The sequence below is a fragment of the Brachycentrus maculatus genome, unplaced genomic scaffold, assembly GCF_059751285.1.
Source record: "Brachycentrus maculatus isolate JH-2025_06_01 unplaced genomic scaffold, ASM5975128v1 h1tg000677l, whole genome shotgun sequence".
Lineage (NCBI taxonomy): Eukaryota > Metazoa > Arthropoda > Insecta > Trichoptera > Brachycentridae > Brachycentrus > Brachycentrus maculatus.
In genome coordinates, this window is record NW_028281409.1 from 299,126 (window position 1) to 318,430 (window position 19,305).

Consider the following 19,305-nt stretch of genomic DNA (forward strand, 5'->3'; position numbering starts at 1 on the left):
CTGGGGATTACGCTCCACGGTGACAATGTCATATACCGTGTCACCCGTGACAGTGGCGTCTATTCATAGTTAGCGGGATGTAAGGATTACTGACCGCTGGATGTGTGTCACGCCGCTAATTCCGGCCACGAGATATCACCTGGGGGCAGTGCCAAATTATCGTGCATTCGGCAGCGTTAGAATTGATTAATGACATGCACTTCGAAAATATGATGATACAATTTATTTAGACTACACTTCCAATTTTTTCATTCCTTGCGCCAGAGATATTTAATTTGCTGCCCGAAACCATTAAGATTTCCAGGAGTGATCAGGTCTTTAAGAACAGTGTCCGTCGATGGTTGCTTCGCATTGGAAGGGACAAGGTAGAAAGTGATTTAATCAAAGTCCAGGTGTAATTATTCTATTGTAAAACCTTTATACTGTAAATTATTATTGTATGTAGTAGTAAGTAGTAAAACCCTTATCCGCACTCCAATGGTGCATAGGGCACTGAGTCATATAAACGCAGTGTTATCTTGATCGTTTACACATGAAGGAAAGGTGATCAGCCCTCCGCTTCAGGTACATGTCCAGGGTAATTTTGAATAAATATTACAGTGAAAAAATCACCTATATTTATTTGACCCCCCCTGGGAATCGAACCCGGGACCTCCGGAACGGTAGCTGAGCGTGCTGACCATTACACTACGAAGGCGGACAAAATGTAATGTATATAATCTAATAATTAAAAAATAATAATAATAATGTAAAAACATAAAAAATAAAAATGTATAAAAATTGTATTAACATGTTAGTATTCGGCTCAACACAGGCCATGCCTAAAGAGCCGTAATACATATAGTAAATGTATACATGAAATAAATATGTATCTATGAATGTATCTATGTATTTATGAAATGAATAAATAAATAAATATAATATAATATATAATCATTCACATTTTCAATAAATTTCGCAACTTAGTTTAAAAAAAATTGCTTTGCAAGAGCAGATCTGTCAGGAAGCCTAGATGCTTCTGTATCAGATCTGGGCATGCGGTGGGACAGTTTTCAATGCACTTCCATGCAAACTCCTTAAAGCGAGTGTTCATGATGGATTTTGAGATGTCTTCTCGTCTAGTTAAGACCGAGAAAAACTTGGCATGATCGGGTATGTCAAATACTTGAAATCGGTTAGGTCAGGAGTCGAAATAATCGGCGGGTATATATGAGGATATTCATGAATGTGGAAGAGGCGAATAATGTTTGAAAATACAGAGTGGTGTGGCATTCTATTCTCACTGCTTACCTTTGCGGGGAAGCGGCGTGGTGGTTAGTTAGTTTTTTGTTATTATGTTTTTTTCGTGTCTAGTTTCAATCCTGGGATTGGTTGGCAGCAACGCCCAGCATTTTTTCCTCCACTTTACTTGGTCTTCAGCGATCCTATTCAAGTCCGTTTAGGAGGTACAGCTATATTTGGTCCAGATAATCCCAGCGAGAACGCCATCTGCCAATTGATTTCTCAATCATTCCTTTCAGTATACTGTGCAAGAGATTTTCATGTCGAAGTTCATGGCTCATACAATCCGTATGATTTCCTTTTTGCTCAAGAAAACCTCTTCACAGACCAGTGCGACCGCGGATAGAGGCAGACAATCAATCTTAACAGCTACAGCCTATATTTCGTATTGTGCGGAAGTTGACTCTATGACAATCGAAGTAGCGATTTTCTGAGACGGAGTCTATAGTCCCGATACGAAGAAAATGAAGAAATATATATCGAGATAAGAAAATCGATTTGAAAATAAATTCAGTCCCAAAAAAAGCACACTAAACCATCTTCCTAGTCCGCTATTTAAGGATCCTTTTGCACAGAGCTTATAGTTCTTTACAGACTGTCTGGAGGACTTCTCACCCTGTCGCTCCATCCCTCCAGACGGGATGCTGCGTGCGGCGGGGGCGGGGGGCGCCCAGACGGGGGCGGATCGATATAGGCGGGTGACCTGGTTCGGCCGGCAGACGCTGCGCCCTTGTGCATCCTTCCGAGGCGTACGTGAGAGCTGGGAATCGTTTTCCGATCCCGCCCAGCCGAATCAATAATTAAACCGTCGTATATTGCAAATACGGATAAGGAACGAAAGTGGAAAAGAGCTTAGAGTAATACAAAGGCTAAATACGCCTCATGTTTCAACTTTTTTTGCGAGAAACTAACTAACAACTACGCCTCTTCACCGCAGGCTAGGCAGAGAACGCCACACCATTCTATCTTTGCAAACAATCGTCGCCTCACGCGTCTCCTCATACTGACATCCGTAAATTTTTTCGACGAAGTTTTACTCGATTTTCCTTTCCTTCTCGAAGGTCGACGAAAACTGCTGCTTAGTTACACAGTCAAATTAAGGGGGAAAAACTTTCTCTGGGTTACATTTTCTGACGCTTATTTTACTCTTTTGGTCCATCAAAGACCATCAATAAAACGATGTCACTTAAAACTATAAAATCAATGAAAGATAATCGAATTATGTTAATTCATTCAACTTTTTCTCAGTGGTAATATCTATCTATTTTAAAAATAAACTAAAACAGATGTTCCGATGCACTCGTTATCAGACACCGTTTATTTATAATATCCAATACATCGAATATATTATATGTATGTTTTGGGAATAAACCAGTATATTTATGGCATCTAAAGCAAGAAATAATTTGGTTAAATTCTAATCGTACATTGAAAGCATGTTGTCAGTGTTTAAAAAGCACTGATTAAATTTTCGCGTGTTTTGGCAGTCTACAAAAATTACCAGATAAAAATCACTTCAACATTCCGAAAGCTGACATAATGAATAAAATAATGGAACAATTTACGATATCTTCTCGGAAAAGACTGACTGAAAGAGATTCCTGTTCAAAATATAAAACAATTCGCAGTACGCTATCTCGTAGGTGGTTCAAGATTGTATTTTTAATATTATAACCGTCAACAACATGACTTTTCCATTCTTTTCTTAGCGACACGAATAAATCAACTTTCAGAATCTGACGTCAAATAAATGCTCATATGTTATGGCCTAGAGCCAAAACGGGCTACAACTGTCTCTCAAATACAAAAATATAAAAAGGATACATCGGTGTCTTATTAGCACGCAGTTTTGGTCTTTTTGGAGATTTATTTCTGCACTTTGCGCTGTCATCGGAAACCTTCGGGAGCAAGAGGGATTTTATTTTGTAAACAGTCGCGGGATTACGGGTGTCCGTGCAATGTCTGTGTGTCTCTTCGCTGGCATTTAGGATCCAACAAAATCCTGAAGAAAATGTGACAATTGTGAGAGATTTACAGATGAGTGTATGTCCGATATTTAACAGTAATGGCCGAACAGAAGCGGATCACGGGATAAAAAAGGAAGAATATATTTTCACACGCTCTGTTGAATCAGGGATGCCGTAATAATGGTTACGGAATACCATTATGATGTTATACGAGAGGAAAATGCCCGTAGATTTCGCGGCACTTCGTTACGCTCGAAGTGAAACGCCAATTCAATAAATATTGGCAGTAAAATGTCAACGGAATAACGCAAACTCAATGGAAGCGAATCTTAACTACATTTGTCGCGGATGAGACGTTTTGCTATTCGGATTTATTGTTTCCTTTTAGCGGAGAGACATGAGAAATTCATTTTGAGGCAGATCAGTACAGCGAATAGCGTTTGAATCTACTTACTATTCATTAATTCTTATTCAAAATCGATCCAGAGAAAACGACGCGAAATAACGTTATATCAATAAACTTCGACGTGATACCAGTAAGCTAATTTTTTTACTTCTTTCATTAAACTCGATATTCGTTGAATACTGAACTATGCCAAAACATTGCATTGGTGCCAACATACGAGTGGTAAAATAAATGTGCAATATATGTAAGTAGGTATGTGGGTGTGTCATTATTTGATTGTTTGTATATTATTCTTACTTACAATAATTAATGAAAACACTTTGTTTTTTACGACTTGAGTTTTTATTAAAGACTACTTACTTTTTCTTACTTTTTGCATTAGTCAATTAATGGTTACCTAATACAATAAAAAAAATAAAAATCCTAAAATTTTTCATACTTTCTGGCATCTCGACATATATTTATAATCATTTATATACAAAACAATTCAACGAATATTTTTTATATACGAAATTTTATATGTAAATATATTTATGTGTGTGTGTGTCTTATAAAAAATACAAATACTTGTTTACATTTTAAAGCTTGATAAATATAAAAGGCGAGAATATTTAATATTCCTCCGACCTTTCAACGGAGTAACGGAAGTCAAAAAGCTTCCAGCTCACATTTGATTGAAATGCGGATTTGCGAGCTTTGAACGAGAAATTAAATAAATTCGCGCTCACCGGATTTAGGGACAATAAAACTGTCATCGAAAAAAATAGGGAGAAATCGTCCAAAATACTTTGAAAAATAATCAACCTCCTCTCCTAACACTCATCCACACCCAGTGGTACATAGGGCATTGCATGGCATAGACACAGTATTATCTTGATCGCTATTTGTGTAGTTATAAGTGTGTGGCTAGTGCTATGGTAGCGGAGTGTTGTATTTTATTTTTATGATTAAGAATTATTTAATATAATAGAGTACAAAAAATATTTTTCGGGTACGAAAAAGCAGTAATAAGACATTTTACTACATCAGAAACATTTTGATAATTCGTTCAATATTGATAATATTACACAGTGCACAAATTAAAGCTACACTTTAAAATCTATCGAGTAAGAACTAGCACATGTTAGGAAACTAACATATACATTTTAAAAACATAATGCTATATGACATCCGGAGCATGTGTAAGAGGGAGGATATCGTGAGGTGGGGACGACAACGAAGGCAATACTAGAATGATCATGTAAACAGAATGTCCACGTATCGTCCTTCAAGGAATCCCTGAAGGACGCAGACCCCCAGGCAGACCTCCGAAAAGATGGAAAGACAGCTGGGAGTCAACATCCCAAGAGCGACATGCGGAGGCACAAACAGATCCCTAGGATCTACAAAAAGAAGAAGAAGAAGTAGAAGAAGAAGAATGCTATATGGATGTTAAATAATGCGCAGAATGGTGAAAGTTACTGGGATGCTCATTTTTGACACCTATGATACAAATTAAGGGTTTGAACGATAGTGACTCTAAAATGACCATAATAATAGCGTTGCTGTTATCTCAATTGCTCAAATAGGTTGACATACGAGTATTTCTTCAATTGACGCAGGAAAATAGACCATTAAAATGAATGGCAAACTTTCCACACACAATGGGAGCATTGTCCTTTGCAAATTACGATCCAGATAATATTTATAACTTCCACGTTTCGTGCATTCCGCAATCACGACACAACAAACCTGATAAAGGTTAAATGTTAAATGGACTGCATCGCATCCTGAAATGCAAACGTTGGTCATAGGGAGACCACATAAAGCTAGCAGAGACTCACACGGACATGCACAATAAAATACAGCGTTTGATTAAACTTTATGTCCACGTCTACGTTTTGTAATATTCATGCAGATAGCTAAAATAATAACGGCCACCGCTAAAACTATTGTGTACCGTAACTCTAGCATCGCTACATTATTAAAACTGAAGTCTGTACAAAACTTTGCGCAATAAAGAACTTTATAGGCGATGACGTCACGTCTGGGAATATTATATATAAATTTCAAATTGTGTATACAAAGAGTAAAAACATAAAATGGTTTCTCAGCAATAAACATGAAAGCGGTGCGCGGGCACTACTTTCTTTGTTCTCAAAGGTCAGGTTAACTAAGGAGAAAATTCATGTACCATAATATGCATTTTCAATATTTGTCATACTTTGAAGTCGTGTCACCGTAGCATCACGGTAAATTAGCTATGTATTTTATAAAGAAATTTTGTTTTTTATTGATTTGGCGTTAACTTTGTGGAAAAATACACTTGTAAAAGAACACTTTTGAGTTTAAAAATTTATAAATACGATTAGTTTCGAGAACTGCTGATATTCTCAAAACTAAGCGTGTTAACAAGGAACTCTTACGATAGGTGGTATCATAATATATGATAAAAATAATGAGGGACATTGGTACTATAACCCAAGCTACGAGTAGGACACATAAAGCTGAACCCTCTTCTAGTGGAACGGAAGGCCTGTTGACGACTTATACAACTTAATGTAACTGTTCTGTAAAATTCTCAAATAAATAAAATAAAATAAAAATACAAAATTTATGCTTAGTTTCACATACGAAGTTCGAAAATGATGCAGGATGCATTAAAACGCGTATCACAATAGATTTTAAGAAATAATGGTATTTACCAAGTTAAAATTAATTTAAAAATGGGTAAATAAATATCTACAAATGGATAAGGTAATATCCACAAAGTGGATAAATTAATGACAAAGAAAATAAATAAAAATCATATTTTTATTATCCTTATGAATGATGCCAAGGTTGCGTCGTATTCTTAACACTGATGCCAATCTAGGAAAATTGTCATAGTAGGTTAGTCGCGTCATATCGGGCTGTAGATCAAACGTTCGTACCGTGGGGCGTGACCGTGGCAAATCAAAAAATGCAATAAATCTCCATTGAAATACAAACCGTTCCCGCTGCAGAGTCCTACGCAACACGGAGCGGTCCAGACGGCTAATCAAACGCCTTGGCACTCAATCAAACGGGCATGTAGAGCGTTCAACACGCGTGAATGAGGAGAATTGATGTACCGTCCTTTCCTTTTAATTGGGGCGTCCACGCCTTCCGCGTCAGGGGAGTTTTGATTGTGTGGACATTTTAATTAGGGCCCTTGCTCGAGTGGCAGAATGTGTCGACACCGCGACACTGCCCTGGGGTAACCGCCGGTGGCGGGTAACCGGCGCAGAATGGACCAATCACCGGTCGCGAGACGACGAATCGGTGGCTGAATCTCCTCGGGCAATTAAGGCTATGATGAACAGCAATTAAGACACGTCTCCTCGTACAGTAGCGAGGAGCTGCCGAGGGTAATTTCACGTTTGAATGGACTCTTGAGTGATTAACCTTTTATGGGATAAGACATCAAAGGTTCTTGAAGTATTCATTTTCTTTAAGATTTCGCCGATAGCTCAACGTGGAGGAAGAAACGTCTTGAGATGTGAAAATGGACGTTTGGGTATTTACAAGGATTAGGTCTGACAAACGCCGGATTAAGAGATCACGTTACACACTGTGTGACATTTATCATTCTACCCATGATTGACAATTATATTACTCAAATGTCATAAAGTCGTTACAAACATATACAGTGGAACACTCGTTAAGCGACCTACTTTTTGCTCGTTATGAGAATTACTCGTTATGAGAGGTTTTACTGTTTTACATATACATTGCAAATAATAAAACACAACGTTCTTAACTTTATATGTGACGGAACATATATGATTGAAAGTTGTAAGTTAAGAAAAAAAATATTAACAAATCTGAGAATAATTTCCGAATTATTTTTGAAAATTTTATCATATTTATTTTTACGAGTACTTTATTCTCAATATTTTGAGTGTCCCAATCATTGTTAATTTCTTAGTTATTATTATATAAGAGTTTTGATTGATTTGTCTTTATGAGTCATCTTAGATAAATACCTCAATTAGTCGATTTAAAGACTTGAATTGTATAAAACGTTGGTAAGTTTATTAATATTCTATTTTTATTGGGCTAACACCTTTGGAGTGTAATATTAATGTCAGTAAAAAATATTCAATTACATGATTTTGTATATTTTTATTGAAAGACGTTTCTTAATGCGCTTGGTTGATTAATTGAAGGGGAATTTTGCACATTTAGCAAAAAAATAAATAAAGTTCAGGCTGGCGAGAAATAAGCACGCAGGCATCGGATTCGTACAACTTTCTGGAGTGAAACTTTGGCAATTTCCAGATCGGAAACCCGGACATCCTCATAAAGTTTCGAGATAGAAAGATCAAAGAGGATATATGTTGGCAACGGAAAATTAAAGGTAGGATCACCCGGAAGAAATCTACAAAAATACATCTAATTGTTTGCTTGAAAGATGATGAGACAAATAATACATGATTCCATATCTATCAAAATTTCAACCATCATACAAAAGAAATCTTAAATAGTGCATATTATATTTTTGAAAATTATATATGCTCAACTGAAAAAAAATAATACAAAAGTTCTTCAATAATGTGCAGAATGGTGAACGTTGTATACAGTGATTACTTGAATGGTGAACTGGTGTATACAGTGATTACTTAACCAAGCCAAATGTCAGGTCAGAAGCTTTAGATTACTCAGACTTTCAACAATAGATGCTTTTTCGAAGAAAAAAGTTGAGACACTCAAAAATAAATACACCTATAATAATATAAATGAAATGCAAGTTGAAGAGTGTAAATTTGACAGCCAATGTCGTACATAAAACCTATTTTAATATATACGTTGAAGATCCCAAAATAATAACCCGTTTTGAAATAAATAAAAAAAACAAATGGGTTCAAAAATCATACAGAACTAGATCTCAAAAACATAGAATTTCAACAACATTTATATATATAAAAAAAAACATTGTTTGATGGTGATATCGGGAAAGTCATCAGAAAAAGAATTCTGATTTGGCAACTGATACCTTATATATGTATATTACAATACATAAGCTGTAATTCAGATCAGAGAATAGCTAATCTCAATAAACAACTAAAGTTAATTAATAATCAATGAGATGCGTAAAAACGATAGAAATATGTGTGGATATTCACTTGTATATACTCAATAAGAATGAAAAATACTATCATTTTAGATTCTTTCATCTCGCGATATAGATTTTTTGTCTAAGCTTACATCAGGGTACCTCCTACTCTAGTTACATAGCCACCTATAGCATATCGATCATTACACGACGAGCTGTGATTATCCTCTATAACTTAAAATAAAATAGAATATCAATATGTACAAAATATGATAAATTGTATTAAAAACCTGATGTTCATTGTTATGATTTTCGAGCTGCTGTGCTTCGATCGATCGAGAAGATAAAAATAGCCCAGGTTATGTATTCAAATTCAGGCCCGATATAGAAGATATGCCTTCATTCAATGAATGATCAACTTATTCCGATTTCTGAAATAAGAAAAAACGCTTCCGCGAGAAGAAAATAAAGAGATTTCTAGCATTCACTCTTATTATCTCTTTGAGAAATCTTCGTCGACTACGATAGTAATAAAAAAGTAGCATTCGAAATATTTCTATATGAAGAACGAAATCCTACGTAGCCTCTTTTCAGGTGCAGAAAAAATGAAAATAATTTCATTAATTGATTCCGCAGTCACTTTATTCCTATATCTATCCATTTTTAATATAAAGTAAATACCACTACTTCTTAAAACCAATTGTGACACGTGTTTCGATGTAGTCCGAAGCAAAGTCTAAATTTTAGAGTTGTGTCCTTGAGACGTTGAATTATACAGAGGGGGATGGAGCTGTTTCTAATTTTTTATCAGTGGGAGGAGTATGGAAAATAGGGGTGAGACTTTAATTGTATTTTAATATTGTTAATTTTCAAACTGTGAATTTTCGTATTGCCAGTTTGGGGTTTGATTATTCCGTATATGTTTGGCTGTACGGTATTTGAAAACGTTTAAAAATCATATAAATAAAAATAAAAATATGAAACCCCATACTTTGTTTAATACTACTTTAAAAAATTACATTTATGAAAATATGCTTATGTTTTTCACTTAATTTGTTTCTATTTCAATTTTAAATTCAGCATTATTTTTTTTATATTATTTTTTGACATCTCATCAAAGATGAAGAAGAATATGGAAGTGTGGGCATTTACGGGGCTTACGTCCGTCAAAGGCTGGTTTAAGTGATCACTTTACACAAGTGTAACATTCACCAATTCTACCCATTATTGACAACCACACTACTCAAATTCTTGGAAGTTCTATATATATGAACCAATTTAGAAACCTTGTTCATGAATCACTAGAACTTCACTAGAGACATCTATTGGTGAGATGTAAAGAAGCTTTTTATTTAGCAGAAACTCTTATATTAGTATGTGAGATCCGAATCCTGGATTATAATCACACACATGAGAAACGCCAGAAAATACCATTTTCATTTTTATTATTAAGCTTATAATTTATATTAAGCCACTAAATAAATAGCTAATTTACCATCACGTCGCTTCCCGCAGGGGTTGGCAGAAAAAATAGAACACCACACTACTCGGTGTACTACAAAGACAAATAATTAATTGGATTAGAATACCGTGATGTGAAAATAATTTAAGGAGCACCGTTTATTGGGAAAAAATGTACTAGTTTTTATTAAAGAGATGATATTAAAATATTATTTGTGCTGTTAAATCTACCGTCATACAATTATATCTGAGCATTTTCTCTACAAAGGGAAAGGCATTTCAGAAACAATCATAGCCGATGGCAATTTTAAGCCACGTAAAAACAAGATGAAATAAAAATTAAATACCTTGCTGCTATTTAAGAAAAATAAGAAGACCAAGGATAAAGTAAGGACGGCATTCCGAATGAACAGATCCCGTCTCAAAAGAAGTCAATGAATAGACAAACTATTACAAAGGAATGATTAAGTATTACGTAAGGTCCGCCTCCGTAGTGTAATGGTCAGCACGCTTGGCTACCGTCCTGGAGGTTTCGGGTTCGATTCCCAGGGGGGGGGTCAAATAAATAAAAGTGATATTTTCACTGTAATATTTATTCAATACTACCCTGGACTGGTACCTGAAGCGGAGGGCTGATCACCTTTCCTTTGTGTGTTGACGATCAAAATAACACTGTGTTTATATAATGCAGTGCCCTATGCACCATTGGGGTGCGGATAAGGGTTTTATTATTATTATTATTAAGGTAATAATAAAATTTAAAAAAAACTATCAGCGACAGCCAAACTGGCAGTACATAACGGAGTCCTAGTTCCAACCATAATATTTGGAAGTAAAGCATGGAAGTGGTAAAATAATAAGAATGAGAGTAGACTGAATGCAGTCAAAATGCGATACCTCAAACGAATGTGCGGCAAAACGATGTGTGATACATAGATGTTCGAATGGTGATATAAGGAAAGAATGCAAGGCTGAGATGAGGATTATCGATAAAATTTAGAAAGGTATGTTGAGATGGTTTGGATATGTGGGACGAATGAGTGATAGAATGAGAAATAACGGTAAAACCTATGGTGCAAATTTAGTTTGAAATAGGAGCAGAGGGAGACCGCCGAAAACATGGAATGATTAAGTATTTCAAATACTTGAAAGTGGTCAGGTCAAGAGTCCGAACAATAGGCGGGTATGTATGAGGAGATGCATGAATGTGGAGGAAGCGAATATTGTTTGCAAAGACAGATTGGTATGGCGTTCTATTCTCTCTGCCTGCCCCAACGGAAAAACGGCGTGACGGTTAATATTTTTATAATTTTTAAAATGAAAATCCAAGAGTCAAAATATGCACCAACAATGCCATGATTTCACGAAATAAGGAAATAATAAAAATTGTTAAAGTACGTGACATTTTGAATAACATAAAAGTTTGCAAGAAATATCATATCGCTCCATCAGTGATAGGAGTTTTATGAACCGCTTGCAGTAGAAGGTTGCTGAATAATGTTATAAGCAAAGAGCTCGTAAGACCAGTAGAAAATCTCCAAGAACGGATATTCGTTGCATGTTGACACGCGATTCTTTTGTGAAAATCACAGTAATATATTTTAAAATCTTATTTTTACAACACAGAAGTGCAGCAGTAGCATTAAAGTAACCTAAAGCTATTTGTTATCATTGAGCAAATCAGATTTAACCAAGTAAATATGAAATATAATCATTTGACATAATATACGTTATATAACGTTGTAGAAAGACTACGCAAAAAGAAGCAAGCGAAGAAACGAGGTTAAGTTAAAGAAGAAAAAAAGAAAGATTTGAGGGCGGAGGAGGAAAGAGTTTGCGGAAAAATATAAAGAACACGAAAAGGCAAACAATATCCCCGAAGGGTAACTCAACAAGAAACAATAATATTTCAAAGAGAAAAAACAGTTCAATGTTTGTGCAATTTATATCATTTCCTTTATTTTACTTATTTTTTACTGCCTTGAATTGATCTTACCAGATCGACCCTAAAGTACTAAATTTTGCGAGTGTGCCTTCGAAAATTTTTTTGAAATGTTTTGTTCTTCATTGAAAAAAAATCATAATTTTAGACAGTTCGTTTATACCGTGGTGATCATATAACGCGGCTCAAAGTCTACCAAACAATTGTCAGACCCGCACTCTTTTATGCCTCGCAATGATGCTGATGCATAACACCTACTCCAGGCAACTATAAACTGCTGAGATGCGAATGCTTAGATGGTCAGCTGAAGTGTCTCTCACAAAAGAAAAAGTTGGGTGTAACAGGCATCAATAGTAATGTAAATAAAAGACAATTGAGATGGTATGGGCACATAGAACGCAGAGAGCCTGATCATATTGTGAACCAGGCAATCGCCATGGATCTTCCTCGAAAGAAATCAAGAGGAATTCATGAATACTGCAGAAAGAAAATATGATTCAAATACATGCCCTAGGTGACGTTGTAAATGACAGAAGGTTCTACAACCTGAGAACGAGGAGAGCTGACTCCAATAGACAAGAAAGACGATAAGTTATGATGGAGCCAGGAAGAAATTTTCTTCGAACATGGGCTAACCTCATCGTGATAAAGTTGATCTGATGAACTCTAATAGGTCAAATGTCATTTTGTAATATGGAATAATTTTATTGATCGCTAAATGAAACATGTTTTCTTCTTTTTCATCCGTATTCGCTCTCTAACTGGAACATATGGTTACTACAGGTAGTCTCTAAGTTATCCACTTCTTTGGCTTCTTCCAGGTTAGTCCAACATTCCGAAGCTCCCCTGAGTACACACGATACGTTGAGATAGAGCCAGGAAGACGAAGAAGACTCGTTTATGTGAACGACTAAAAGAAGAGATGGAAGGACTTACCGTTCTTTCCGTTGGGGCTGTAGGGGTCGTAGCTGCCCGAAGACATAGGCGAGGAGTAGCCGTTGGACAGGTGCGTGTAGGAGTGCGAGGGCGGGCCGGGCGAGGGGGTGAGCGGCGCGGCCGCGGGCGAGGCGCCCGCCGCCATCCAGTCGTCGGGGCGCGGCCGCTTGCCGCCCACGCCGCTGAAGGCTCCGCGCCCCGATGTGGAGGGCGCGCCGTGCTCGGGCTCCGCCTTCACGGCGCCCAGCGCCAGCGCGGCGGGGTACAGCAGCTCGTGCTTCACGTCCATGGGGCCGTGCTGCCAGGGGGCGCGGCCGCGTTACCGCCGCATCACGCCAAGCGCTTCACCGGCTTCTGCAATGCAATACAACCAAACAATATAATTCCACCGGACACTGCAGTAACAAAAACACACTTAGAGAGTAAGAGTGGAAATGAAGACTCTAAGGAGCATATCTGGCAAGAATCTACGAGATGAAATAAGGAACACCAGAATTAGAAAAAAATGCGAGATCCAAGACTCGTTAGGTGGGGAAGATAATGGTATGCGCATGTGAGAAGAATGGAACCATCCAGACTCCCTCACATTTCACTGCACGGGTAACCTCAAGATAGACGACTTCCGGGCAGACCAGGCAGAGATGGATTGATAGCTGCCAATCAACATCGCAGGAGGCTAATCCCTGTTAAAAACTGGCCACAAAGCCTACACCGAGCATAAATATAATTAACGCTTAACTGTAAAGTTTAGAAAATCGGTGTCTGAGCCGAATAGTGGGTGTTAAGTGATATGACTTCACCAGGAATGAGGACGTGAGAAGAAGAACCCAACAGCCCCTCATACTGGAAGTTTTGAAGAGGAGAAGATGGATGTGGTCCAGACAAACACGTCCTTAGAATGGCACTTGAGAGCATTTACATTAAAGAAGGTTTATATTTTATTTCGAAGATTTTTTAAACCTATTTATATATAACGTGGCTCTAAATTTCAGTTAAAAATTAAGCTTCGCTATCTTGAATCCCTGGGTGGTAGTAACACGGTTGAAGAAATCCTTCTTCAACTATTATTTTGCTCTACAGTTATAAAAACGACCGGCATATCTCCACGATTATTAAATTACGTAACTTTCGGGGTAATATTTTGTAAAACCATTTTTTAGCTCCAAACGGTGCTAGAAAGGACCAGCAGGAAAAGGGAGAATAAAATATATAGCGCGATAACTACTTCTTTCATGATCGCTTTTGTTTATGACGGCAAAGGCAAGGCTGCCTTACAGAAGCTGTAATATTTCTTATACTCAAACAAAATAATACGAGTAAGAGTGAGTTTTTCTCCCTAAGTACCATTTATTATCCGTTGCCAGCAGGGATCGTTCAAGAAATAACTAAAAACATATCCCAGAGAGAAAATGACTTCGCGTTCATACTTTATATTTATTTAGCCTACGATACAGTATGTTTTAAAAAATGTTCATTTGATTATTAGTTTCTTAAAATCGAATGAGTTTTTCTTCTACACAAGAGACATATGTATTTTATTTCTTAATGTGTCGTGTCGCGTCCCCCAGACTTTGACTATCGCTTGTGAGAAAGTGTCCATATTTTGGGCAGGGTCCTCGACGCTTCGTACTCCTGTGCTCCTGTCGTGTCCTGTATGTATATTATGGAGCCTGGAGATCCGCCTCCTTCCGACATCTCTTCGAACTTCGATCTTACCCTTGATCAGTTGCAGTAGCTTGTACTTTTCTCCTCTGAGCTCATACGTGTATAAAATCGAGTATAATAAAATAAAATATGCTATCGTAAAGTAGAAATTGATGCAATATAAATCATCCAAAAACATTATTATTATTCATTTTTGTCGTGCGACGAGTCAAAGGTTAAAAATTTATGTATATGGAAATAATAAATAATAACTTCTTTTAACATTTCTTCAAAGAATTTTATCTAATGCAACGGTAATATAAAAAATATGACCTAAACAATAAAAAAATATCAGACAGCTTTTAACCCTCTCTTCATCCTTCAACGTCCCAACTCAAAAAGTTTGACTTAGCTTCACATACGGTGTTTAAAAAGTTATTTGGAATGCATCGCAACACGCGTCAAAAGATTTTAAGAAATAGTGGTATTTACCAAGTAAAACATTTTTTTAAAATATAAACATTACCTATCCCTATTGTAAACCATCACAACACAACTAGAAGAAGGTAGAAAGTAAATTAATTAAAGTCCAGGTGTAATTATTTTATTGCAAAACCTTTATATATTAAATTGTTATTGTATCTATTATATGTAGTGTATATAATCTTAAAATTACAAAAAAATATCATGTAAGTATTTTGGATCAACACAGGCCATGCCTAAAGAGCCGTAATACATATAGTAAAAAATGTTTGTATCTATGAAATAAATAAATAAATAACTTACATACCAAATGTGTCCATTCTAATACGATGACAAAAAAATGACGCACTAAAAGTTTTGTTACATTTTACCGACGAATTCCTTTTGTTGTCTAAATTCAAACAGCAAAATGCTGGATTTCAACTGCAGAAAATTAAATTGCGAACTTTTAATTATTGACCCTAAATAAGACAAAAGATCATCATAATATTTGTTGCTTAGGTTCAAATACACGATGACGAAGTAACAAGTTGAAATAATAATTTGATTAGACTATTATAAAGCACTCCACAGCAGAGGATGATTATTCAAAGGATTCATCCCTGAATTAACCTCCGCAGTAGTATGAGGATTATTTCAGGTTTTATTATCCACACTATGGTATAACGTTTTGATTGCATTATTGCACCTGTAAAGTAACCCGAGTAAGCAAAGTTTTCTCTCTTGCTAATGGAATTCTGGTGTTTGTATTCCGTTTTCCAAGATATTAAATTGAATCTGATTAATTAGAAGCACTTTTATGTGAGAGTAAGATTCGAAAATGAAGTGCACCGTAAAGCTATCAAAGTTTAAGAAATAACACTCAAGGTTAATTAAAACAAATAATACTTAAAATGAAATATTGCAGAAGGAAAATGTTGCTAATATTACAGGGATTAGCAAGGTATAACGCTTTTATGAAGATCAGGTGAAGTTGCAACATTAAAACAGATCATAAAACATTCAATGTAAAGAATATACCAATTAAAATTACCAGGAGCGCAGAGATTCTAAGAAGTTTAACGAAAATAGTAAAATAATACAGCACTTACACAGAAAACCATAAAAGAGATAAACCTCGGCTAAATTAAAGAATAATAATCCCAGACCGTAATTCATCTCTCGCGTTTAACGAGACTGCATGCGAGCAAAGTGGCAAAATGGCCAGAATTAAGAGGACGTAATATGCAGCTCGCGAGAGCTGTTTTATGGGTGCGCTTATCGGAACAGCTATGGCATAAAATTGCAGGGAACATCAAATTTGGTACGGGCCCCGATCGGCCGATCCCATTCTTAGGAGAATAAAGCCCATAACGAAACAACAGCGTATCGAGATATATTTATCCGGAGATAATAAGGCGGTGCATCCGTATGCAAATTGGACCCGAGTCGCGAGTAACATAAGGATTGTAGAGTGAAATAAAGTTCTTCCCAAGAAAGAACACTTGTTCTTCCCAAGAAAGAACACTTTACATTCTTCGCCATAACACATTATTCTTCAGTAATTCTTTCTCTGTCTAAGCGGCCAGACTATGGAATGAATTACCTCTTCCTATAAAAAAATGCATCTTCCCTTATAACTTTTAAGAAACGTCTGAGACATAACTATCTATCATTAGCATCCTACCTGTCCATCAAATCTCCTCCCTTACTTTTTCTCTCTACCTCCTTCCCTAAACTCCCTTTTTCCTTTGCCTAGTTATCATCAATTTGTAATTGATGTTTTTTTTAATGTTCAAGTACTATCTACCCTCTGATTGCAAACAGCTATATATGGTATCAATCGTATTGATCAATATCACTAGTCTGTTTTTGGTTGGTTGCAAAATATTGCCTTTTAGCAATGAGCCCGCCAATGTACTTATTTATTTTCTGAACATGAAGTTTACATAGATAAATAAATAAAATAGAGGAGTGTGAGGTAAAGTGGAACAAAACGAGTCGGACGTTGAAACCCCCTTGGCCGCAAGCTCAATCCGGTATCATCTCTTTCTGCCGGTAACAAACATGGACTGATGGCTTTGTAAGGAGGGAATTATGCAAATCCGCGCAGTCTCCACTGTTCAGCTTCGTTTTGCATGCTACGGCCAACAAGCGTCTGCTTTGTCGAATATTTGGTACAAGGTAATAACGCCGGGATATTTGTAGTTTTATTCGCGTATATGAACGGAACGTAACACAAAAAAACAATGGTATTCTGCGCATATCTTTCTGCAAAGCGACTTCCTTTGTCACAGACTCAAACATTTTATTGCGGAATTTACGTTATCAACATACGTAGCGTTGAAATATGTTGACTATTCTAAAAATAATATCTTAAACTCTTAATCCGCATCACAATAGTGCATAGGGCACTGCATCATATAAACGCAGTTTTATCTTGATCGTTAACACATTAAGGAAAGGTGATCAGCCCTCCGCTTTAGGTACCAGTCCAGGTGATATTGAATAAATATTAGAGTGAAAAAATCACTTATATTTATTTCACCCCTCCCCCTGGGAATCGAACCCAGGACCACCAGAACGGTAGCCGAGCGTGCTGACCATTGCACTACAAAACTAAAAATAATAAGTAAATAAAAATACTTAAATAATTTAAAATGGAATTACTTAAACCTTCTGACTTGGATATTCCCTTGATTACCAATTATATAATGGCAAGTAGTTCAGTTCTGTATACTACAATAGATTCAAAGTTCTAAGAGTGGAATAATACGATACAGATAACGTTAGTAAGAAGCACAGGGTAACGGACTTTAATTCCATATGGGAAAGGAAATGAAAGAAGAATATTAGGTACTAAGAAATACAAAAGTAAGAAAGGTAGCAGCCTAGGGTGCTCACAGTTACATACCCGTACTCATATTAGCTTGTATAATTAACTAAAAAGTTCCTTGAGGTAATTTAAACCTTAGTGAAACATATATGCATAAAACTTTTACACAAAGAAAAAAACGTGTTCGTTTTAAATAAAAATGTAAAAATAAGAAGCCATTTTTACACAAAATTTATATGAAAACCGCGAACAGTAAACGAAATGGTTTTCCTAGATTTTTCTATTCCTCTTATTTAATATTTCACCTCGTTTTTTACCACTTGAGTTTTATTATAGACTACATGTTTCAGAAGTTAAACTTCCATCATTCAGGTCTATATAATAACTAAAATATAAAATATAAAATTGTTCTATCAATAAGGAGAGGGGAAAGTAAGGGGAAGGGGTTAGTCAAGGGACGGAGTTTGAAAACAAAGGAAAAATGGAAAGCAATGGTGAAGAATTTTGAAACAATATATTATTTAATAAATTATTATTAGAATTCAGGTTTTTTCAGGCCAAATTATGAATTATCTTGAAAATTTAGAAATTATCTTTGTTTTCAAACTATGTTTGTTTTCAAATTATCTTTGTTTTCAAATTATCTTTGTTTTCAAAATTATCTTTGTTTTCAAACTCCGTCCCTTGACTAACCCCTTCCCCTTACTTTCCCCTCTCCTTATTTATAGAATAATTTTATATTTTATATTATTAATAATTTTATATTTAGTTATTATACAGACCTAAATGATGGAAGTTTAACTTCTGAAACATGTAGTCTATAATAAAACTCAAGTGGTAAAAAACGAAGTGTTTTCTTTAATCATTGTCTTACCACAAAGTTAATGCCGAAACAATAAATAAAATAATATTTCACCATTGATTCTCATATATTCATATGTATTTAAAGTCAAATCTAATTAGATTCATGTTTTATAAAAATAATATTACATATAAATATTTGTGTGAATAATAAGAACATTAAGAGCACGAATATTTCTCTTGTTGTAAGAAAAAATTGAAGACAATTGAATTGTGAAATATTTTAATTTATATCAAAGAGAAGTTATTTTAATATTACAGCTTAACTTTGAGAATAGCAGCGGATTTAAAACCAAATTGTGGAAAAAACAATCATTCTTTCAATTCATATTGTTCTTTTACTTAATATATTACACATTAAATATATTTCTTAAAAGAAAAACCAGCTGGTTATTTTCCATTTATTTAAAAAAAATCAGAAAACGACGATAAAAATATTACTGTAAAATTACA

The 19,305-nt window shown here is 35.6% G+C and overlaps 1 protein-coding gene across 1 annotated transcript in view; it reads right to left on the reverse strand.

Annotated features, from left to right (window-relative positions):
• LOC148300661 (ecdysone receptor-like) overlaps nucleotides 1-19,305 on the reverse strand; it is a 343,879-nt gene that overhangs the window by 228,427 nt on the left and 96,147 nt on the right. Inside the window, exon 3 of the mRNA XM_088274456.1 lies at nucleotides 13,050-13,403. Within this exon, the coding sequence (XP_088130582.1) occupies nucleotides 13,050-13,338 (289 nt within the window). The 5' untranslated portion in view covers nucleotides 13,339-13,403. The remainder of the gene's footprint in view (nucleotides 1-13,049; nucleotides 13,404-19,305) is intronic.